This window comes from Vigna umbellata, chromosome 1, assembly GCF_029865625.1.
Source record: "Vigna umbellata cultivar VRB3 chromosome 1, Vumbellata_1.0, whole genome shotgun sequence".
Lineage (NCBI taxonomy): Eukaryota > Viridiplantae > Streptophyta > Magnoliopsida > Fabales > Fabaceae > Vigna > Vigna umbellata.
The window spans coordinates 59,025,388-59,050,433 of NC_142165.1; the positions used below are offsets into that span (position 1 = coordinate 59,025,388).

Consider the following 25,046-nt stretch of genomic DNA (forward strand, 5'->3'; position numbering starts at 1 on the left):
ATTATTATTATTATTATTATTATTATTATTATTATTATTGTTAAAACTTTAGTAATAACGTGGAACAAAAGCTAAGGTATGTATCCCACGGTTGGAGCACGTGGCGAGATTATAGCGTCTCGTTTGGCAGTGTGGAAATTAGAAGAAATCTGTGTTTTTTACAGTGTCAGAATCATGCCAATGGCTTCGACTCTCACAATTGTAAGAAATCCCATTTTCCTTACTCACCATTACCAATTCAACAAGCAGTTAACAACACCTTCTTCCTTACGCCTCCTCAGTTTCGCAAAGGTAGCAACACATCACATTTCACAACATATTGTATTGTTTTTTTCAGCATCATGTGCATGTCGCAAGCGTAGCGTGTGTTGTTGTATCAGGACACCCTTTTGCTTACTTCTTGTTGGATTGCGTGTTAGATGGAAGGAAGTGAGATTAGTGAGGAAGTGGGGGAGGATTCGAGAGCGAAGAGGAAAATTTTTGTTGCTGGAGCCACTGGTAGCACTGGGAAAAGAATCGTTGAGCAGTTATTGGCAAAGGGTTTTTCTGTTAAGGCTGGGGTTAGGGATTTGGACAAGGCCAAGTCCACCCTTTCCTCTGCCAACCCATCTCTTCAAATTGTAAGCTTTTCCTCTATCTTATTGCTACATTAAGCCAATCTAGTCCCACTTTTTTGGTGTAGAGAAATGCTAGGAACACTCTATTCTAGTCACACGTTTTAATTGGTTGAAATTTATTGGAAATAAAAAAATTTGATGGATCTCACAATTTATTTAACTACCAACTTTCTTGATTTTGTAGTTTTCAATAAATTTTGACCAATAAGAAAGATTTTACCATTTCCTTTTAAGTGTATGTGAGTATGTGTATGTGATGCAGATAAAAGCTGATGTCACAGAGGGGTCTGATAAGCTAGCTGAAGCCATTGGTGATGATTCAGAAGCAGTGGTATGTGCCACGGGCTTTCGGCCGGGCTGGGATTTGCTTGCTCCGTGGAAGGTTTGTCAAATTTTTTTTGATGTATTGTAGTATACTAGAATGTTTACATGTACAATTATAACCTTTTTGTTTAGTTAGTACGACTCACTTTTTCATATCAGTCCTTAGTTTGGTTAGAAGAAATATAGGTTGCAGTAATTCAGGTTGACTGTTGTGCTCAACATATTCAGTGATCCAGAATCTACCATGGTAGAAGTCATTTAAATGCTTTTGAAATTAGGACAGTTTGTGTATGTTTTTGTAGAGTGTGTCATCTTTTACTTAAAACTTTAAGCAGTTAATTCCCCTGCCTTTTGGATATGAAACTTTGGAAGTAATCTAACCTGGATCTTTGTTTCTTCCATGTCTTTATTCTGCCCTTTGGTTCATGTTGTAACTCTTGTTTAGTAACTGACCTCATTAAGGATGTTAGTAGGAATGGATGATGTTGATGGAGAGCTATTAGAATCTTTTTCATCTGCTTAAATTTTCAAACTTCTGTGTCGCCATGTGCTTTCATTTGTGGAATTTTTAAGACTTTCACCTGGGAAGGGATAGCATGGTTATATCCCTAATTTGAAATGTTATTCGTTTTCCAAAGAAGACATCGGAAACTAATTACATTATGAAGAAAATCACTAATAATGCAAAACATTATTGCAGGGTGAGTGGATTATTCAGTCTCTTGGTATCATTCAGTGTCATAATAAATTTTTATTCGTGCAGGTTGACAATTTTGGTACTGTAAACCTTGTTGAAGCATGCAGGAAACGTAATGTCAAGAGATTCATTCTTATCAGTTCCATCTTAGTTAATGGAGCATCTATGGGACAGCTACTCAATCCGGCTTACATCTTTCTTAATGTTTTTGGACTCACCTTAGTAGCAAAACTACAGGCAGAGAATTATATCAGGAAATCTGGCATAAACTACACAATTATAAGACCGGGCGGGTTGAGAAATGATCCTCCAACTGGAAATGTTGTTATGGAGCCAGAGGTTGCTGCTACATTTCTGACTTTCTGTTACATTTCCTCAATAGAATCTTAAGTTCATATTTTCTGGAGCGATTGCTGAATTATTTAAAATCCTTGTGTACCAGGACACCCTTTATGAAGGTTCCATATCCAGAGATCAAGTTGCGGAAGTAGCTGTGGAGGCATTGGCTTATCCTGAGGCATCTTATAAAGTCGTGGAAATTGTGTCTCGCCCAGATGCTGCTAAGCGTTCATACCATGACCTTTTTGGTTCCATAAGGCAGCGATGATTCCCGAGTTTATGATTTGCTTGCAGATTAACGAATTTGTTTCTCTGTTATTTTACTTTGTGGTGGTCAATGTGTATCTTAACTGTGTTCCATTTGTGTTACTTCATTCAATTGGTATGCTAGAGTAATATTGTAAATATTTCAGTGCATCTTTTATTTGTTCATCTCCCACTCTCCCCCATTAAAGGTGAGTTGATAATGCACCGTGAGCACAATAGAACATAATACTTAATTTAATTAATACAAGTTTGGAGCATGCACTTAATAAGCTCTTACAAAACACGAGTCACAGTTACTAATAAGCTTAACTGAAAGCTTATTGAAATAAGTTCGTTCGAAAGAGCTTATTTTGATAAGTTTTCATAAAGTTTAATAAAATCAGAGATTATAAGTCAAATATTCATGAGTCCTTACATTTCGGATGAAGCCTCCGTTACAAACATTCAAGTTAGCAGAAAATACTCTCCGGAAAATCCAAGTACAGGAAACATTACATAGATGGTTGATAACTGTTGCGAAAACAACAATTTCTCTGAGCATTAGATTACATTACATTGATGAATTCCAGAAACAAACATCAACTCACAGAAAATAAAGAATTAAATGATGTAATTGTATATTCTCTCAGCTCAGCAAATGAACATCATATTACTCTTCTCAGGTGAACCTGGCAACCACAAAAGCAAAGGCTACGAAAACAGCTTGCGCACAAAGATGCACTCCTGCACTTTCCATCGGTGCGGGTGGAATTGCAGCAACATCTTCTACCACATTCTCAGCCACACAACAGTGACCAAAAACTAACATAGCAATAATGCAGAAAGGAAGAACTATAGCAGTTCTGCAGCTCTCCATTTTTGTACCATCCATCACTTGATGAATAACTACTAGTTGGGCAGTGGTTGTAAATAGTTGTGAATGATGAAAATAGTGGAACAGCACAAGTCATTTTATAGTTAGGATTTGAGACAAGTGAGGAATTTTGATGTGTAATATGTAGCTGAAACAGTAAACACAATGATCTGAGAGTGTGTGGGTTAATGATAATGTTCTGTCTCCCTCACCTTAAACAATTAGGGTGCTAGCACTGTATAACGGTGCTGAGTTAGAAGTATGTAATCAGCTTTTGAAGCGTAAACATTAAGCATGCAAAGAATTATAATTAAACCTGAGGATTATCAATGGCTAAACGAAAAGAAAGATAAAAAGTATGATAAAGCAGAGCTACTACTACACATAGCTTTAGTGACAGTGTCCGTGTTGTGAGGGCCACTTTAGCTGGCATAGCATAACGTTGTTAAATTGTTAACTGATCAAAATGTGGCAGAGCTTCTTGTCTTTCTCAATCAATACCTAAGCATAAATGCTTTTTATATCTCAAAATTGTTTATTTCGATTCATATATTAAAATACAAATTGTATCTAAGCCTTAAAATTTTTTTCACAGCATTATTTGTTTGGATTGGGGGTGAGGACAGGAAGGGAAATAAAAGGGGGAAAATAGAGAAGATAAGATTGTTTAGATGGAAAAAAATGAAAAAGTTATGGTAAATTTGATTCATGTGATGAGAAAAAAAATTAATTAAAACATATCCTTGATTTAATTTTAATGAAAATAGGTATTAATTAAGATCTAACGTTGATTAAACAAATTATTTAATTTATAAAGTTGAAAATAATATTTAAATCTCTTTTGTTGATAATATTTTATAAAAATACATAAATTTGAAGAAAAAAAATTAATATAATTTATATTTATATTTAATTTTAATTTATTTTTTAATATTTATTTTATATGGAAACAGAGTTACTACTACCAATTTAAGTAGAATAATTAAAAATTTTAGAGTCAGTTTAAATCAGCAATGAAACACAATACTTTTCTACTGTATTAACTTATGTATGGTGTTGTGACATACTATTAATTTGCAATTTGCATATAGAATGTAATTAATTTCTAATGATAAACATAAGTTACAATATTTAGATATTTGGATTTGTGTGATGAACAATTTAATTTCAACTTTAATGAATTTTTAAAATTCTCATAATTAAAATTTAATTACATTAAATAATAAAGTGGTGCATGTCATAAATGTAGACTGCATAATTAGTTATGCATTTTATATTGGTAACATATATAAGGTCAAAAGCGTAAAGTGCATCAAGAAGCTATATTGCTTCTCTTTTCTTCACACATTAGAGAGGGCACCCTTGCATACATTTTTTTTGGGTTAGTTTTAGTTGACTTTTTACTAATAATTTAATATGAAATTATCAAATTTAGTACAAATTTAAAAAAATTACAACTTAAAAGTAAATAAGGCAAATGTGATATGATTCGAATAAAAAAATGATACGACTTTAATATTAAAAAATTATATCAATGTAACAATTTTAATTTAATTATGATAAATTATATCACATTGATGTGACTTTTATAATGACTGTTGTAATTTTTTAGGGGAAAAAACCAATTTAAGTTACCATAAACTAATACTAAAAATAAAAAACAAAATTGACTAAATATTAAAAATATAACTTGGAATAATTTAGTTAAAGAACCTATTAAAAAGATTCAAAACACTCCATTTACTAATAAACCTACAAAAAAACTCCTACTAATTAGTTCCTCAAACTTTAATACTTTTGAAAGTCCGATGTCAAACTTAAACATTTCGATTCCAAATTATTTCAGGGCAATTTCTTCTATTGAAAAGTTATCAATTACGTTTAAATAACATAATTTATGGCCATGTAAACAACAATGACTCCGTGGCCCAATGGATAAGGCGCTGGTCTACGGAACCAGAGATTCTGGGTTCGATCCCCAGCGGAGTCGTTTCTTTACAAGACATTTTGATAATTCATATTTTGCATTTTAATAAAAGCTTTTACATTGTGTTAAATAAACCATTAAGCTGTATATATATTTTTAAACATCAAAGTCAGGATGGCCGAGTGGTCTAAGGCGACCCACATGACAAAGTTTGTGAAAATTATAATACCTTAGAGTCCCCCTAAAGATGATTTTTAAACAAAAATATTATTGTAAAATGGAAGCGACTAAAATTAAAGACACAGTTGGGAGATTATGACCAATAAAATAAAAAATTGGTGAAAAGGTTAGAGATGTTGAAGGACTATAAATGATTTGTTTTATTCTTTAGGGTCGCGATATTCTAACAACGATTTTTTAAGACTTTTTTTACAACGTCACGTGTCGCATGTTTATAGGTTTAATTTAAAATTAATTTGTTTTAAAAACCGTGGAAATGGAAGTACGTACGTTTTGTTTTAAGTGAGAATCCCAAAATACCCATGTCTGTTTCATTGGAAATGAAGGTCTCGTGTCCCTGCCTCTTCATTTTGTTTTCTCTGTGATGGTTCTCTGTGCGTCGTGTTGTCTCCCTCCATTTTCGTAAAGGCGGTGTTTTTCGTAGATGTTATCGTGCGCAATGGCAAGGTCCGGTGAGCATTGTCCGACGACGAAGGTAAGTGGTTTGTCGTTCCATTTCGTTCCATGGTTTTTTGGTTTGGGTTTAGGTTTGGGGTTCGTATCGTTTTGTTTTGGTTATTGGGTTTAGTAGTTTTGCTTATTTTATTTTGGTTGATGCAGTTGACCGTTCGTCACTCTTTTTCGACAAAGTATATATGTACGTTGAACGAACGCTTGACAGACGAGCATCGGTCATTGATTGCGAAGACTCCATTTGCGTGGTTTTTAGATGTGAATGTAAATGTTAAACTAGGTAGAAATATATTGAGTGAGTTATTGGGTAAGTGGGACGACTCGAGTAGTGGTTTTTTAGTTGGAAATAAAGTTTTGAATATAAATGAAAATGATTTTTATTTAGGGTTGGGATTGAGTACAGATGGTGAAAATATTAACTTAAAGGAGGAAATGGGAAATATTCAATGTGTGAAATACATAGGTAAAGGAACAAAGGATTTGAATTCGATATACAAAATTCTAATGCGAAAACACAAGAAAAAGATCCCTTGTTATCATTTTTGTAGCCTTTACCTATTGGTAGGGATATGTGAGATTTTATTTCCAAAACTTAGCGGAAAAGTGTTTCCTGTAATGTTTAATATTGTTGACAACTTAAGTGGTTTGGGTAGTTATTGTTGGGGTAGTCTAGTTTATCGTTTTTTGTTACGTAGTTTGTGCAAAGCTTCAGAAGGCTTGAAGAAAGGCAAAGGTACAACAAACGTTTACGTGGATGGTTGTGTTTACATGTTGCAGGTAATTATTACTTGTTGATGTAAAATGTAAATTGTTTGTTTATTGTTTTGTGATTTTAGTTTTTTACTAGAAGTTAAGATGATTTATTTTTCTTAGGTATGGTTTTTTGAGCTTTTTGTTCCACCTGAAGGTCCAATTGATAAATTTCCACGAATATTGCATTGGATGAATAGAAGTGTTGGAGACAAGTTCGTAAAACGGTGTATGGAGATAGGTTTGGTATGTGGTTTGTTATCCGAAGTTTTGTTATGTTTTGATATATTGACAAAACTTATGTAGTCTGAAATATGTGGTTAAATTTCAGGTTGTTGATGATGTTTATGTTGGTGCTTCAACAAAGGATAAGAAGGAATACAGACCAACACCAACAAGAAAGGATGCCCAACCAAGACCAAATAAGATTCAAAAAAGAAATCGAAGAGAAACTTTTATGCGTGCCTTAGAGGACCAAGAATTTCTAATTGAAGAACTTAAAAGGAGGGTTGTAGGTTTGGAGGCACAATTGGCTGAAGAGAAGACAAGACGACAAAATAAAGATAACGGTGGAGAAAGTGTGCCTCGTAACCATCCATGAACACTGGTTTTGTATCCCCTACTGACATTGACACAAATCAACAACCTTTGAAGACGTATGTTAGGGTTGGATCACGAAGGCGTTACAAGGGAAGAGCACTTAAGACTCCATACACCGGAACCGTAGTGCTTAGAATAAAAAATGAGTGATATGTGTATTGAGTTGATTAATGGAAAGTAAATGATCATTGTAAATAGATTAAGAAAACAAAGTGTAATGTATCGGATTTAGTTGAATAATATAAAATTTGAGTTTTCGGTTTGGTCACATATTTTATTTTTTCAATAGCATTGTTATTATGATTTGTGGGTTTGTGGATTTGAGTATCTGCTGAAGTTTTGTGTTCGATATGTTGCAGCTGTGTTTGTAAGATGTTGGTGTTTGAGTGGTCTTACAGGGTAGTAGGTGATGTGATGTCACCCCAAGCAGTGGGGAAGAACCCATTCTGAGTGGGGGAACAAAGTTGGGCAAGGTCTAAGTTAGTCGTGTGAAAAAACTATGCGGTAATCGTTTACAGTTTCCCGGTAAAGGATTATGCGTTGTAATTCCAGGTTTTGTACAAAAACTTCACCTGAAGTAGTCAGTCAGGGTAACATGGGTGACCATTGTCAAAAACAGTATGTTTCAGTCACATCTGCACGTGTGTTTGGAAGATGTTGGTGTTTGACTGTTTGTAGATGGTGCTTGGTTATGTGATGTGACCCCAAGTAGTGGGGAAGAACCCATTTTGAGTTGGGGGACCAAGTTGTGGAAGGGCTAAATCAGACTGCTCCAAAAACCCTGCTGTAATCGTTTACACAGTCCTGATAAACGATTACGGGAGAGAAAATCATGTTTTGTACAGAAACTTCACTTCACGTAGTCAGTCAGGGTAACATGGGTGACCATTGTCAAAACCAATATGTTTCAATCACATTTCCACTTGTCTTTGGAAGATGTTGGTTTTTGACTGTTGCTAGATGGTGCTTGGTGATGTGATGTGACCCCAAGTAGTGGGGAATGACCCATTTTAAGTGGGGGGACCAAGTTCTGCAAGGGATGAATCAGACTAGTTAAAAAACCCTGTGGTAATCGTTTACAGTGTCTTCGTAAACGATTACCCGAGCGAAATCCATATTTTGTACAAAAACTTCACCTGAAGTAGTCAGTGAGGGTAACATGGGTGACCATTGTAAAAAATAATATGTTTCAGTCACATTTCCACTTGTCTTTGGAAGATGTTGGTGTTTGACTGTTGGTAGATGGTGCTTGGTGATGTGATGTGACCCCAAGGAGTGGGGAATGACCCATTTTGATTGGGGGGAACAAGTTGTGGAAGGGCTGACTCAAACTGGTCAAAAAACCCTGTGGTAATCGTTTACAGTGTCTTCGTAAACTATTACGCGAGAGAAAATCATGTTTTGTACAGAAACTTCACCTGAAGTAGTCAGTCAGGGTAACACGGGTGACTATTGTCAAAACCAGTATGTTTCAGTCACATTTGCACTTGTCTTTGGAAGATGTTGGTGTTTGACTGGTTGTAGATGGTGCTTGGTGATTTGATGTGACCCCAAGTAGTGGGGAATGACCCATTTTGAGTGGGGGGACCAAGTTGTGGAAGGGCTGACTCAAACTGGTCAAAAAACCCTGTGGTAATCGCTTACAGTGTTTTCGTAAACGATTACCCAAGAGAAATCCATATTTTGTACAAAAACTTCACCTGAAGTAGTCAGTCAGGGTAACATGGGTGACCATTGTAAAAAACAGTATGTTTCAGTCACATCTGCACTTGTATTTGGAAGATGTTGGTGTTTGACTGTTTGTAGATGGTGCTTGGTTATGTGATGTGACCCCAAGTAGTGGGGAATGACCATTTTGAGTGGGGGGACCAAGTTGTGCAAGGGATGAATCAGGCTGGTCAAAAAACCCTGTGGTAATCGTTTATAATGTCTTCGTAAACGATTACCTGAGAGAAATCCATATTTTGAACAAAAACTTCACCTAAAGTAGTCAGTCAGGGTAACATGGGTGACCATTGTCAAAAACAGTATGTCTCAGTCACATTTGCACTTGTGTTTGGAATATGTTGGTGTTTGACTGTTGGTAGATGGTGCTTGGTGATGTGATGTGACCCCAAGTAGTGGGGAATGACCCATTTTGAGTGGGGGGACCAAGTTGTGGAAGGGCTTACTCAAACTGGTCAAAAAACCTGTGGTAATCGTTTACAGTGTCTTCGTAAACGATTACCCGAGAGAAATCCATATTTTGTACAAAAGCTTCACCTGAATTAGTTAGTCAGGGTAACATGGGTGACCATTGTCAAAAACAGTATGTTTCAGTCACATCTGCACTTGTGTTTGGAAGATGTTGGTGTTTGACTGTTTGTAGATGGTGCTTGGTTATGTGATGTGACCCGAAGTAGTGGGGAAGAACCCATTTTGATTTGGGGGACCAAGTTGTGGGAGGGCTGAATCAGACTGCTCCAAAAACCCTGCTGTAATTGTTTACACAGTCTTGGTAAACGATTACGCGAGAGAAAATAAGGTTTTGTACAGAAAGTTCAACTGAAGTAGTCAGTCAGGGTAACACGGGTGACCATTGTCAAAACCAGTATGTTTGACTCACATTTGCACTTGTCTTTGGAAGATGTTGGTGTTTGACTATTGGTAGATGGTGCTTGGTGATGTGATGTGACCCCAAGTAGTGGGGAATGACCCATTTTGAGTGGGGGGACCAAGTTGTGCAAGGGATGAATGAGACTGGTCAAAAAGCCCTGCTGTAATCGTTTACCCAGTCCTGGTAAATGATTACGCGAGAGAAAATCATGTTTTGTACAGAAACTTCAACTGAAGTAGTCAGTCAGGGTAACATGGGTGACCATTGTCAAAACCAATATGTTTGACTCACATTTGCACTTGTCTTTGGACGTATGGACAAAACAATTTAATTTTAGCCACAGATCCAGTGCTATGGGGTTCATGTTGGTATTACAGTTGTGGTAGAGGGTGGGAATTGATAGCAAAGCATGCCAACAATTAACTTCAAAACATTTGTATAACAAAATCAAATTCATCATAACACAACATTAATAGAAATTAAGGTACACACCATACACAACAATAATACATTGTAGGTTTGAAATGTTACAGTTATCCATTACATACTTATAATGGTCTTAATATAAAATTACAGTTATCCAAAACCCACTACTGGTTGTCTGGTTGTTTGGACGTTGATGGTTGGTCAGATGGAGGTACAAATTTCCGGAGGATGTCATCCACATTGAGTTTCTTCTCTGCCCACATAGGGAGTCGAACGACAGGTTTTGGGGTCTCCTTAACGAGGTCAATTGTTGGAGGACAAACATGAGCTAGAAAAACCTTGACTATAGAGCGATGCGTAATATTGAGGTAGTAGTTTTGCCGAAATGTAGTGAAGGGGTGGACCTAAATGTACAAACCAAATTAGTGAGAAGAAGAACATTGAAAGACCAAGAAAATAATTATGCTAGTTAAGTACAAAATGGATGGGTTACAAGATTGAGTAGCATAACGGAACCAACTCCGATATTGTCTGCAATTTGAGGATCTTCAAGAACTTTCTTGTGCAAGGAAGCCTTCATCATGGCAGTTGGGTCCTTCAAACATATAATAAGTTATTAATCTACCATAACATGTACTGTTGTTGAATAAAGGAAATAATACCTTAACAGTCAACTGCATATCTCCCAACCCATTTGGCTTGCACTCTTTCAATATGCAAGCAACAAATGGAAGGACCTCTGCTGATTTTGCCTCTTGGAGGGAGTTGACGTTTTCGAATTTTCCATCCGTTACGAGACCTCCAATGACAAAAAATATATGAAAAGAGATTACAACTCGTGAACGTAATAATGTTGTTTGAACCGTGTATGAGATTGAGTGTACCGTGGTGTTCAATAAACATTTGTGCCCATTTCCAAGCATTGGAGTTGAAATCTCGTTCATAAGTTTCGTCGGCAACATCACGAGCAAATTCTTGTGTCCATTTGTGCCCATTGGAGTTGAAATCTCGTTCAATAAACATTTGTGCCTATTTGTGCCCATTTCCAAGCATTTGTGCCATATCCACATTTGATAATCATCTTCATGGAACACTTTCAAGTGCCTACTGACACTGATCCCATTTCAGAAGTGAAGTTCAAGCAAAAAATGGGTAGTGAAGTTGTAGCATCACTTGGTTATGTGCAAAATGATGATGGAGAATGGGTTCCCAAAGGCAACGCCCCCCACCCCCCTTACAAGAAGGTCAAGATCAACAAGGAGAAGATGATGAACAAGGCAGTTCATCTACAACACTAAATAATGTCATGAACCGCATAGAACAACTTCAGACCTTCGTTGGTACAAGATTTGATGCCTTTGAAACTCGATTTGATGACCTTGAAACTTGATTTGGAAACATGGACATGGTCATCACTACAAGGTTTGATACGTTGCAATCGCGCGTTGGGAACATTGAAGAACAACTGCAACACTTGCAAAGTGGTTCTGAAAAAAATCCTCAGACTTAGAATTGCTTGTTTAGGCTTTATTTTCTGCACTATAAAAAAACTATGTATCACAGTTCCTATTTTCATAATTTGAAGTCTTTAATTTAATGAAGTTCTTTACTGTCAAACTACTTCCTCAATTTTCGTCATTTAATATGTAATGTTTAATTTATGATACACTTAATAGAATTGCAGTTGTAAGTAAAACACAAACACCACTTACCAAATAGTACCTCCCCATCCACTTAGAGGTGGACTTCTGCCTGAAATGAACTGGTTTTGACAATGGTCACCCATGTTACCCTGACTAACTACTTTAGTTGAAGTTTCTGTACAAAACATGATTTTCCCTCGCGTAATCGTTTACCAGGACTGTGTAAACGATTACAGCAGGGTTTTTGTAGCAGTCTGATTCAGGCCTTGCAGAACTTGGTCCCCCCACTCAAAATGGGTCATTCCCAACTCCTTGGGGTCACATGACATCACCAAGCACAAGCTACCAACAGTCAAACACCAACATGTTCCAAAGACAAGTGCAAATGTGAGTCAAACATACTGGTTTTGACAATGGTCACCCGTGTTACTCTGACTGACTAGTTCAGTTGAAGTTTCTGTACAAAACCTTATTTTCTCTCGCGTAATCGTTTACCAGGACTGTGTTAACGATTACAGCAGGGTTTTTGGACCAGTCTGATTCATCCCTTGCACAACTTGGTCGCCCCACTCAAAATGGGTCACTCTCCACTACTTGGGGTCACATCACATCACCAATCACCATCTACCAACAGTCAAAAACCAACATGTTCCAAAGACAAGTGCAAATGTGAGTCAAACATACTGGTTTTGACAATGGTCACCCGTGTTACCCTGAATGACTACTTCAGTTGGAGTTTCTGTACAAAACCTTATTTTCTCTCGCGTAATCGTTTACCAGAACTGTGTAATCGATTACAACAGGGGTTTTTGACCAGTCTCATTCATCCCTTGCACAACTTGGTCCCCCCACTCAAAATGGGTCATTCCCCACTCCTTGGGGTCACATGACATCACCAAGCACAAGCTACCAACAGTCAAACACCAACATGTTCCAAAGACAAGTGCAAATGTGAGTCAAACATACTGGTTTTGACAATGGTCACTTGTGTTACCCTGACTGACTAGTTCAGTTGAAGTTTATGTACAAAACCTTATTTTCTCCCGCGCAATCGTTTACCAGGACTGTGTAAACGATTACAGTAAGGTTTTTGGATTAGTCTGATTCATCCCTTGCACAACTTGGTCCCCCCACTCAAAATGGGTCACTCCCCACTACTTGGGGTCACATCACATCACCAAGCACCATCTACCAACAGTCAAAGACCAACACGTTCCAAAGACAAGTGCAAATGTGAGTCAAACATATTGGTTTTGACAATGGTCATCCATGTTACCCTAACTGACTACTTCAGTTGGAGTTTCTGTACAAAACCTTATTTTCTCTCGTGTAATTGTTTACCAGAACTGTGTAAACGATTACAACAGGGGTTTTTGACCAGTCTCATTCATCCCTTGCACAACTTGGTCCCCCCACTCAAAATGGGTCATTCCCCACTCCTTGGGGTCACATGACATCACCAAGCACAAGCTACCAACAGTCAAACACCAACATGTTCCAAAGACAAGTGTAAATGTGAGTCAAACATACTGGTTTTGACAATGGTCACCCGTATTACTCTGAATTACTAGTTCAGTTGAAGTTTTTGTACAAAACCTTATTTTCTCTCACGTAATCGTTTACCAGGACTGTGTAAACGATTACAGCAGGGTTTTTGGACCAATCTGATTCATCCCTTGCACAACTTGGTCCCCTCACTCAAAATGGGTCACTCCCCACTACTTGGGGTCACATCACATCACCAAGCACCGTCTACCAACAGTCAAACACCAACATCTTCCAAACACAAGTGCAAATGTGACTGAAACATACTGTTTTTGACAATGGTCACCCATGTTACCTTGACTGACTACTTCAGGTGAAGTTTTTGTACAAAATATGGATTTCTCTCGGGTAATCGTTTACGAAGACACTGTAAACGATTACCACAGCGTTTTTTGACCAATTTGAGTCAACCCTTCTACAACTTGGTCCCCCCACTCAAAATAGGTCACTCCCCACTCTTTGGTGTCACATCACATCACCAAGCACCATCTACAAACAGTCAAAGACTAACAACTTCCAAACACAAGTGCACGTCTGAGTCAAACATAATGTTTTGACAATGGTCACTTATGTTGCCCTGACTGACTACTTCAGTTGGGGTTTCTGTACAAAGTCTAGATTTCTCTCTCGTAATCGTTTACCAAGACATTGTAAACGATTACGACAGGGTGTTTTGAGCAGACTCACTCAGCCCTTCCACAACTTGGTACCTCTACTCACATTAGCTCATTCCCCACTCCTTGGGGTCACATCACATCACCAACCACCATCTACCAACAGTCAATGACTAACATCTTCCAAATACAAGTCCACATGTGACTCCAGCAAACTGTTTTTGACAATGGTCACCCATGTTACCCTGATTGACTAATGCAGTTGAAGTTTCTGTACAATGCATGGAATATTCTCGCGTAATCGTTTACCAGGACTATGTAAACGATTACGAATGTGTGTTTTTCAGCAGACTAGCTCAGGCCTTGCCCAAGTTGTTTCCCCCACTGAAAATGGGTTCTTCCCCACTACTTGGGGTCACCTCACATCACCTACTACCCTCTAAGACCATTAAAACACCAACATCTTCCAAACACAAGTGCAACTCTGAGTCAAACTAACAGTTTTTTCCAATGGTCACCAAAGTCACCCTGGTTCACTATTTCAATTAAATTTCTATACAAAACACACATTATTGTCGCATAATCGTTTACTAACCCACTGTAAATGATTACCATTTAGTTTTTTCACCAGCCCAACTCAGAACTTGTTCAACTCCCTCGCAGTAATGACCCTTAATTTCACTTATGAAACCCTCCCTTACTTTAGAAATACTTGTTATAATGGTGCGTTATTTTTTCAATAAAAGATTTATTCATTATAACAAACACAACGTCAAAACAATTAAATTGAAAATCCAACCAATAATCTTATTACAAAAACAATGTCTACATTGTCAACTAACATTATGTACATATATAAACATGCTGTGTTACAAGACAAATTTGTTCATGTGTAAGCAATCCTAAAGAATGCCATATCACTCTAGGGCGTCCATTCGTCTTATGTTCTCGTTGTCCAGGATCCATTCACATACATATTTCTTTCTAATCCCAAGCAGCTCCTCCTGAAACCAACATTTTCCCCGTTAGAAACCAACACATAAAATAATTTTAACAAACACACAATTGCTACTTACAGTTGTATATTGAGGCATGCTTTTTTCGTTGTATTTGTCGTCTCCATCCCAAATTTCCATTGCTTTCAACATTATGACTCCACAATCATGTCTGAAATAATATACCCACCACATAAAATTACTTTTCACCATATATTCATCACAACACAATATAATACAGCAGTACAATTCAAAAAACTTACAAGTTTGGTTGGGATGGCATATTTGCTTGTTTAACAGTCAAAGGACCAATACTACCTTCCGGTCTATTCATCAAGAGGCAAAAAAAACGTGCCATATTTTCAGCCTACCAGTTAACAAATACAAAAAAATGTTAAACAATACAGGGTTATTTGACAATCACAGGGTCATCAACAATGAAATATGTGGAATCTTACAACAGCTGTGTCTATCCTTTTCCTGTCTCTGATCCCCTTACCCAATGAGTCAATCACAAATATCTCTAATGAACTCAATTTCATTGAATAACACCACCAATGATCATCGTGGACAAATGGCATAAACAACTACAAACAATAAAAACAATATCAATAACACATTTCCGACCAAAACTGGACAAATATTGCACATTAAAGGTTACTCACAAAGTCAGCTGTGGCAATGTCTCCAAGTCCAAACTGATCGCAACGCAGATAACTGTTATAGTTATGAAGCGTCCAAACATGACGATTCTGTGGACGTTTCCTATAATCTGTAAGAATATGGTGCTGTGGACAATTTCAAAATCATCAATCAAAAATCATTTATCAATGAAATATATGATACAATATCAAATTTTATTTATCGAGTATAATGGACTAAAATGAATCCTCTTAACAACACTGCACAACCTTTTCTCAAAGTACATAAACATCGTACAAGCAAATAACACCACCTACACAATAAAAAATTTTCACATTACTAACATAAACTACAACATGAAACACAGAAATGTCACAATACTAACCATGTTATCGACGTATTTTATCGGGGCCAAAGTGTAAAATGAAGTCGTGCTCAAGGTTTGCCCAATTATCTCGCATACAACCCTAAACATATAAATATTAGTCCATCACAAACAATAGAGATTCGCCAACCACAACTACAATTCAAAGCAAATACCTGTATACAGTGATCTCTCTGACGCTGACTGCTCTGTACAATTGGTCTACATCAATAGTGGTGCTTGGATCCCCAACAAAACTGCGCAATGGGGGGATAACCAATGGTACGGCCTCCCATTCTTCTTCATCACCATCATCATGGATTTCAATACAAACAATGTTATCATGACTTCTTGAAACTATCTCATTTTCATATGCGGTTTTATCCTCCCCTCTTACTTCCGTATATGCACCTAGGGGGTCATCAACTGCATTACCATCACCTTGTTGTTCAAATCCACAATCATGACCAACTTCAGGCTCTTCGTCACCTCCAACTTCAGGTGCTTCATCAACTCCACCAGCAACTTCTTCATCAGTACCACATGCATCTTCTTCAGTAAAGATTGGAGTTTGACAAATTTCAAATAACTCCCTAGTAAGAACTTCAATCTTGGCATTCAATGCTCTAAGATCTTCATTGTTTTTCCTCAATCTCTCCTCGGCACCTACTTCCCATGTGCCGTCATCAGAGCTTTCGTCATCATCTTTCTCAACCTTGGATCCTTCAGCCAAGGATCCTTCACTCATCCCTCCGTCATCCATGTGGAAAGCTACACAGATTTTCGGGCGATGACGATCTTCCTTTCTTACATACCACTCCAGATTTAACTGCACCATTATCACACAACAAATTTTGACAAATAAGACAATCAATTTTTACATCAAAAATAACAAATATCAAAACACTTACATCTCCGGTCTTAAATATATGTTCAATTTTTTCGGTCCTTGATTTATACGGGAACCATCGCATTATGCGCGTGAAAAAGCTGTGTGAAGCATGACCATGCAAAGAAAGTCTTTCAACCGCCCAAGCCTACAATATCATAATATTATTTCATCAAACCTAATTGGCAATGTTCTACAGTACATCAAAATAATAAACTATAAATCATGTTACCTGCAACAGTGCCACATTGCCACTAAGAGTGAGTGACTGCGCGGTACCTCCTCTCATAATTTTCTTCTTACATTTATTTAAATTCTGTACAATATTTTTATGTACACCGGTGCACCAATCGTATAGACACAAACTGTCTAAGTCATCTGACACTGCAAAAGGCATGTTACAAACATGCCTTGATTTCCTAGGAAAATAAAAAACAACCAAACAAACTAATATATATAACCTACATACTACATCAACATCAATGTTATTATCATGCACAATGACATTAAACATGTCCGTCAACTCCTTTAAAGTGATAGTTTTTTATTTGAACATTTCACCAACCAATCCAACAACTACTTCATCAAACGGAATCTCTAAACCACCTATTTCTAAACCTATGCTCATGAACACATCAATAACTGAAAAGGGCACCAACTGTTGACTTACTCTAAAACTATTATCATGCCCGACCCACCTGCAAACCATAACCTTCAATAATTTCAAATTCACCTCCACAGAGCTATGAATATTCAAACACCACATAAATGGAGTCATCCTAATGCGCTCCACATGACACTTTCCTAGTAAACGATTCATTTCAATAATGATCGATGAGTCCATCGAGATAAGAAGCCGCCACTACACAAAAATGATCATAACTTTATTAATAACTACAATTTTTATAATAGTAAATTATCTATAAAAAGAAAATTATAATTTATCTTACACTTCGTTTTTGCCCTTCCATTGCACCTATACTAACAAAATAACAATCCACACTGGTTAAATAATTACGGTTACTGAAACACCAAAAAGACAATGTAAAAGATAGAGTTAGGGTTCGACCTTTATGACTTACAACAAAAACACCACCACACCAACAACGAAAGAAAACAATGCTCCACAGCCTCGTCGAAGAGACGGAAGTCCACAACAATGTGACCACACCGAAAATGGCACCGACCTTCCAACCACAGAAAAGATAGAAGACAACAACAACTACCACATGAAAGAAGTGAAAAACCAAATCCCACAACACGCAAAAACGCAACTAGTTTTTGAAAGAGAACATACAGGATAGAACGAGAGAGAAGATGGAAGGGATGATAGAACTCCAGAGGTTACAACAAAAATAAGAAAACGAAAACCGCGAAACCAATTTCGTAAAGTTTTAAACTTTTCTTCCAATTTTGCCCTCAGCTTGATAACTTCTCCCCATTTTCTTTTATTTTATTTTGGCCAATGCAAAGACGCCACCTGGCGTTGTCAAATTGTTGGCAAAAATTGGTTGTCAACATAACATTTTCCTATTCTTTAACAAAGGAGATTCGAAGAATGAAACTTTTAGAAGATAAGAAACTAAACATATAACAGTAATATTAAATGGCAGGACATCAATTTGTTATTTTGAAAATTACAAGTACAATTTGGAAAAAAATTAAATAACAAAAACATATTTAACCAAAATTAAAATACACGATCGTGATAACATGCTAATTATTTTTGTATCTATAGTATCTCTACTTTAAATCTTTTATAAGATTTTATATGATATTTTATTTTACTTTAGCTTAATTATAATATTCTATTACATTATCGTAAACAGAATATTTTTATTAATTTTGTATAAATGTTTGAGGTTTTTTAGTCAAATTGTATCTTAAATTTATCAAAATTTGTTTAGAATTTATAAAAAAATCTCTCTTTTTCTTTTCTTTCATGTATGCTTAAAGTTATAGTAGAAATTGAAAGCAAATTTGTGCCTTAATTCATAAAAGTTGTTGGAAGAAGTTTCAAGAGATATTTTTTTAAATGTTAGACTGATGACTATTATAAAATTATAAATTGTAACGTATACACCGATAAGTACATGTCACCTGGTCAGTCAAATACATATAAAGTTAACTTTTGCAATCTTCGTGTAATATTAACTGAATAGTCAATAACGATCTTGCAACCGTTTGGTCCATAATACATTAAAGATCTCGTAATTCGATTAATAAAGTAGAAAACATGCTTAGAACACTTTAGGCCGTGATTGGATCAACTTAATCAAATTCCATTTCGAAATATATAAATACAGAGATAAGGTAAAGAGGTAGATGGTTACATTTATTCGACATTTAAAACTTAACTGTGATAACCTATCGGTAATTGAAAACTAACTTGAACCTCGAAGTGTCTTTAGCAAATACTTATTGCTTAGACTTGGATTTTGCAAAGAAAGATCGAAAAAAAAAAGTGAAATAAAGTAAATAGAAGTAACTGGTTTAAAATGTCAAAAGTGTAAATCTAGATCTTACTATAAATCAAAAATAATAGTTGATTTTAGACTAATCAGACGAAGGCCATATCCGTCTTCAGTGTTAATTATGTCATATGCTTCATGCATTTGTAGTTGTAGCATTGATGTAGATTATTTTCTTATTTATACTATATATTTTCTTTAGTCCTTTGTTCCATTTCCCTGAAGTTAAAATCACTTTTAAACTGCGATAAAGAAAATGAAAATTTGTCCGCATGAAAATAAAAATCACATTGTCGAAGCCCAAGATTCATCCTAAAAGCTAACAAATTGCTAAGTTCTGATACTTACTTTGAGGACTGCCAATATCATGCAATTGCTATGTTCCACACGTCAGGTCGCAAACTTGTAACAGTGTATTGACATATTAAATTCCAAGTCATTTCAAAAGCTCATTCATTACATCCCCACCTAAACAAACACAAGAAATCAAGTTATTCAAAGTTTGTTCTCAAGTAATAGACTGACAGAGATTGGTTCTGAAATATGTAACATGTTTTTATCATGCTTACCCTTTTCTTTTACATCATTACTTGTTTTAACTTAGATACATGAAAAATATATTCTAATCTAATATTATTTAGCTATGAATTTATAAAATATTTTATGTTTCAAATGTTATACAGATATAATGTTTGAAAATGTGTATAAATACAAGATATATTTTTATTTCTGAAAAATTACTATTAGTGACCGAATTTGTAATTATATATCAGTTACTAAAACGTTTAAAATTCAATCACTGTTAGTCACAAAATCAATCACATAATTTGTTACTAAATTAGTCATTGAATCGGTCACAAAATCAATCGTAAAATCGATTAATTAATGATTGACTTTTGTCAATTTTCAATCACTATTTTTTTATTTTTGTGTAATTTAAACTTTTCAACAACATATCAAATGAAATACTATTAATAGCTCTAGAGTTTAGTTTCTTCTCTTAATGTTTTATTTCTTCATTTTGTTACACCATTATAATTTAGAGAATCAGATGAGGTGCTTGTCCATATTAAATGTATGTACCATAGTATCTTCATCTTGATTTGATCTTACATTATTGACTTGTTTTCCATATTGTAGCTTACTTTAATGTTAAAAACTTTAAAGTCATCCAAAGTATATCATTGGAACTAAAGATACATATATTGGTGGAGGACAATTTGAGAGCATCACATTGGACCCTAACAAGGTTCATGGCTAGAAGAATTGAAGAAGAAATCTCAAAGAAGATTCCTCTACTTTATAGTGTATGCTGTTAGGAACTTTCTTCTTTCTTCTCAGTATTGTACAAATTGTATATATGTATATTTAGTTTGTATTTTTGTTGAATTATGTGAAAAGTCGTATGGGTTTGGGAATCAATTGGGCTTTGTTTGGACGTTCAAGACCATGGAAAAATTGAGGCAAATACAACCAAGTCATGAAAAAGAAGACTTGAAGTACAAAAGTTTCACATCACTTGAGAGAAACCAACAATAAGTTTAATTAAAGCATTGGTTTATTACTTTGGGACATCCACTTTAAGCTTATGTACCACATTTTTTTTTTTTGTATAATTAGGTGCAAGGAGTCAAGACATCTATAAATAAGACCTCTTGCCTCTTGTAAGACTTATCTTTTGATGGATGATAATTTGAATTGCTTATATGCTTTTCTTCTTCTTAAGTACATAAATGAGAGTAATATTCCCCTTATTCTTCTCCAAGCAACCTTATTTATTTGAGAAGCAAGTTTCAAGTTTCTTTTAAGAAAGTTGAAAAAGTATTAAGAATTGTCATTGTCTTTTGCTACGTGAGAGAATGTGTTTTTCATGGTCAAAATCACAACAAACAAAAATAAATGCAAATTCTTACATTTTTGACAATTTTTCGGTGTGTTATTTCTTTTTACTAAAGAAAAACTTTGACTCATTCTTTATGAATGGTTGAGCAATAATTTTTCTTTTGTGATTTACTTGATTCTTCTTACTTTTAACTTACCTAGTCAAGTTCGCTTTCTCTCCTTCTTTCATTAGTTATATTTCCTCTTATTGAAGACACATAATTAATAATTCATAATTAACCATTTATCTACAGGAGAATTTAAAATGGAACATAAAGACAAGGCAAAATATACATAATATAGTGCACCGAGAAAGAGTCAAACATTGTAATCTCCAACGCTTTCAATTGAATCACGATATCTCTTATGTGCATGATATGATCACATACTACTATAATCCCAATGAACTTTATGGATGAAAATTACATTACAAGTGTTAGTAAGAGATTTATTAGAGGTGACAAATTGCTCCTTTATGGTCTTTAATAAATCCTTGACATTATCAGTTTGTCAATAGAATCTCAGATTTTAACAAAAATGTTGGTCTTTAAGAACATTACAGAGTGACAGTTTGACCTTTTTCATTTTCATACTACTTTTGGAGTGTTGGTCTTAGTAATAATTGATGATTTCTCTTTTACTATAGTCAGTGACCACACAACCCACATGAAGAAGAATTCACTTCTGATAGTTGTCACCACTTGAAAATATCACCCATGTTATATTGTCTATTATACTATAAGAAAATAAGATACTCAAAAGTTTACTTTATTATATATGTCTATTTGGTTGACAAGGTCCAAAAAGTTAATTTTTTAATGCACAAAATTATTTTACTCTCTTATCCATTTATTTCATTTTAAAATAATTTACCCTAAAATTAAAAATATATTTCTATACTATTTTTTAATTCTTAATTTTATACGTTTATAATTAATTGATCATTTAATAAATTATTAAAGAATAACTTATACTCAAATTATTAAATCTTTTATATGTCATTTTTTTCATTCTTAATTTTATCCTTTTATTAAAGAATAAATTATATTTAAAGTATTAATTATTGTTTTATACTATCTTTTTTTATTTTTCATTTATTCTTTTATGATTTTTAAGTACTTGGTCGTTTGATAAAATTAAATTTAGAAAAATATATTTTACTTTTATATCTTAATATAATATTATTTTTAAAAAATAAAATATATTTATTAATAATGAAAATGGTTAAATATATTTGTGATCCCTTAACCTTAAGTGAAAATTGGAGTTAGTCTCTCTTTGAAACATTGCACTAATTTAGTCCGTAATCTTTAGAACATCATAAATTTATTCATTTTAACCAAATTTTAGTAAGTTTATTTAAAGTTTCAAATGCGTTTCTCAACTAAAATTGAAAAAAATATGTGTTCAATAATATAACAACTCAAATGTTATAATAAAAGGATATTAATGTCAAATATACTTAACATAACTTGGTTAAAATGACTAAATCCACACATTTTTAAAGTTAAGGGATTAAATTGGGTCAAAGTTTTAAACATGGACTAATTCCAATATTCACATAAAGTTATAGGACAAAAACATATTTAACTCTAATAAAAATTGTTTACAATGTCATATAAAAAAATTGTTATGTGATAATTTTATCTCACACAAAAATTTATATTTAAAATATTATTTTTTTATGCTATTTTTTTTTTCATTTTTAATTCTATCCTTTTTTTTATTTCTAATTACTTAGTTATTTTATTAAAATAAAAGTTAGAAAAATATATTTTACTTTTTTAAATAATATCATTTAAAATCTAATATATATTTATTTATAAGACAAAATGATTATAATATCATATAAAAAAATGTCATGCAATAATTTTGTCTTACAACATATTACATTCGTGATTTTTATATTAAATTATAATATATTGGTTTAAACCTCCGGATCGTCCTCATATTTGTTGGGGAATCTCAAATGAGTCCTCGTATTTGTAATAGTCTCAATTAGGTCCAAATATTTGTAAAATTGAGCCAATTTTGTCCTGTCCGTTAAGTTTTCACAAACAGCGTTAAAAGGAGCTGACGTGTTTATGCTGACGTGCATTACTTGATTATGTGGAATTTTTATTTAAATTCAAGGATTATGATATGACAAAGTTGAATTGGTTTATGTTAAAATAATAGATTAGGGGATTGAAAATGGTAAGGGAAAGAGTGAATTGAAAAGGGAATTAGGGATTTAGAATTGAAAGACCATTAACCACCGTGCCTTCTTCATCCAGTCAGGCCATGGGCCTCGCCGCGGGTCACCGGTTGCGGTTGGAACTTCGCTTGTGATGATTCTTCTGCTGGATTTATTTTGTACATTAGTTTTTAAGTAAAAATTGAAGATATATATGATTTGAGATAACCAATCGGGAGAACGTAGCTAAAATGAATGACGACAACCACCAAAACCCCAAACTACAACTACTTCGACTTCCTCAAACTCTTGGACTCACAGACTCTATTGTTTTGTTGATGTACTTTCTGTATTGAAGTCCAAAAGGAAGAAGATAGTGACGGTGGTGACACTGAGGACGAAAATCAACCCTTGGAATTTGATTCTGCCAAGAGCTCTTTTATTCTAGCTCTCAAAGGTACCAAACCTACTAGAATTTCAACTTTCCAATTCAAGCATTTTGGTTTATTTTATTCTGTTATTTTTACTTTTTTATTTTTTGCTTAAAGAGTGTCAGGATCGAAGATCAAGATCTGAGGCGTTATTGAAGAAGCACGATCGGCGAAGGCCTGCTTCGTTAGATCTGAACAATGCCGTTTGAAATGGCAATGTTTCTTCGCCTCGTTTGGGATTAGGGGCCATGAAGAAGAGCATTGTTTGTTCTCGAAGGTTTGGTTCTTGCTCTGCCAATTTTTCGAGTCTTGGAACGCCTAATTATCTTCACGCAGGTGCTGCTATGCAAAAGGGTCGGTGTTCGGAGTGAGTTCCTTTGCATACGAGTGCTGCCTGCAAGTAGGTTGGTTCTGCTCTATTTCCTTTCAATAACGGGCGGACTTTGCCATCCAAATGGGATGACGCGGTGACCAACGATGAGCTTGGCAACGATCGGTGGCGTTGGTGGCGCCCTGGCTCGCGGCGGCCGGGCTCGCTTAAGAGGCAATTGAAGGAGGAATGCGAGAGCTTCTTTCTCACGCACAAAGAGAATAAGGAGAAGGAAGGACCCGGCGCCATGGCCGGCGATGCCTCCAACGGTGAACGACGGCAACAACCGATTGGGTGGAGGCTGAGGCGGACGCGCATGAGCGGAGGAGATGAGGCTTCTGGGGTTCCTCTGGTTCTCTTTGGATTCAAGTAGAGCATGCAGAGACCAATTGGTCTGGTGGGAGAGGAGAAAAACCCTAATGGGTTTGGGATTGATAGAATGCAGTTGATTGTCTTGTCTTCTCTAGGATTCCAATTCCTCTTCTCGTAGTGACCAAATCCCTCATTATCTTTCTCTAATCTTATTTCAATAAAAATGTCTAAACAAATATCTAAATAAACAATTACATTTGGTTGTCACGTCAAACACTCTTTATTTAAATAACAAATTCCACGTAATATATAATACTTACACATCAACATAATATCTGTGTACCATGTCAGCACCAATTAACGTCGTTTGTGACAACTTAATGGATAGGGCAAAATTGACTCAATTTTTCAAATATTATGACCCAATTGAGACAGTTGCAAATACGAGGACCCACTTGAGATTCCCATACAAATATCAGGACCATCCGAGGGTTTAAACCTAATATATTTATTACACTTATTAATTATACGAGTCTTGTAATACACATTACACAAGTTTAAATATACATTTATTAGATGAGTCTAGTAATATATGTTATACGAGTATATCCATATACTGATTAT

At 35.1% G+C, this 25,046-nt stretch overlaps 2 protein-coding genes and 1 non-coding gene across 3 annotated transcripts; 2 read left to right on the forward strand and 1 right to left on the reverse strand.

The window, feature by feature from the left end:
- The first annotated feature begins 130 nt into the window (after window positions 1-130).
- On the forward strand, window positions 131-2,409 carry LOC148205895 (uncharacterized protein At2g34460, chloroplastic-like). Its single transcript, XM_088103926.1, has 5 exons — window positions 131-291; window positions 420-620; window positions 880-999; window positions 1,705-1,977; window positions 2,081-2,409. The coding sequence occupies exons 1-5, from the start codon at window positions 175-177 to the stop codon at window positions 2,243-2,245; spliced, it is 876 nt and encodes a 291-aa protein (XP_087960052.1). The 5' UTR covers window positions 131-174; the 3' UTR covers window positions 2,246-2,409.
- A 2,605-nt stretch (window positions 2,410-5,014) lies between these two features.
- On the forward strand, window positions 5,015-5,087 carry TRNAR-ACG (transfer RNA arginine (anticodon ACG)). Its single transcript has one exon. It is a non-coding gene; the product is annotated as a tRNA-Arg (tRNA).
- A 9,721-nt stretch (window positions 5,088-14,808) lies between these two features.
- LOC148205897 (uncharacterized) lies at window positions 14,809-16,881 on the reverse strand. Its single transcript, XM_088105619.1, has 8 exons — window positions 16,804-16,881; window positions 16,069-16,721; window positions 15,914-15,995; window positions 15,552-15,674; window positions 15,345-15,473; window positions 15,150-15,253; window positions 14,968-15,058; window positions 14,809-14,895 (listed from the first exon to the last, which is right to left on the reverse strand). Exons 1-8 carry the CDS (start codon window positions 16,864-16,866, stop codon window positions 14,809-14,811), a joined length of 1,332 nt encoding a protein of 443 aa, XP_087961745.1. The 5' UTR covers window positions 16,867-16,881.
- Between the last annotated feature and the right edge of the window lie 8,165 nt (window positions 16,882-25,046).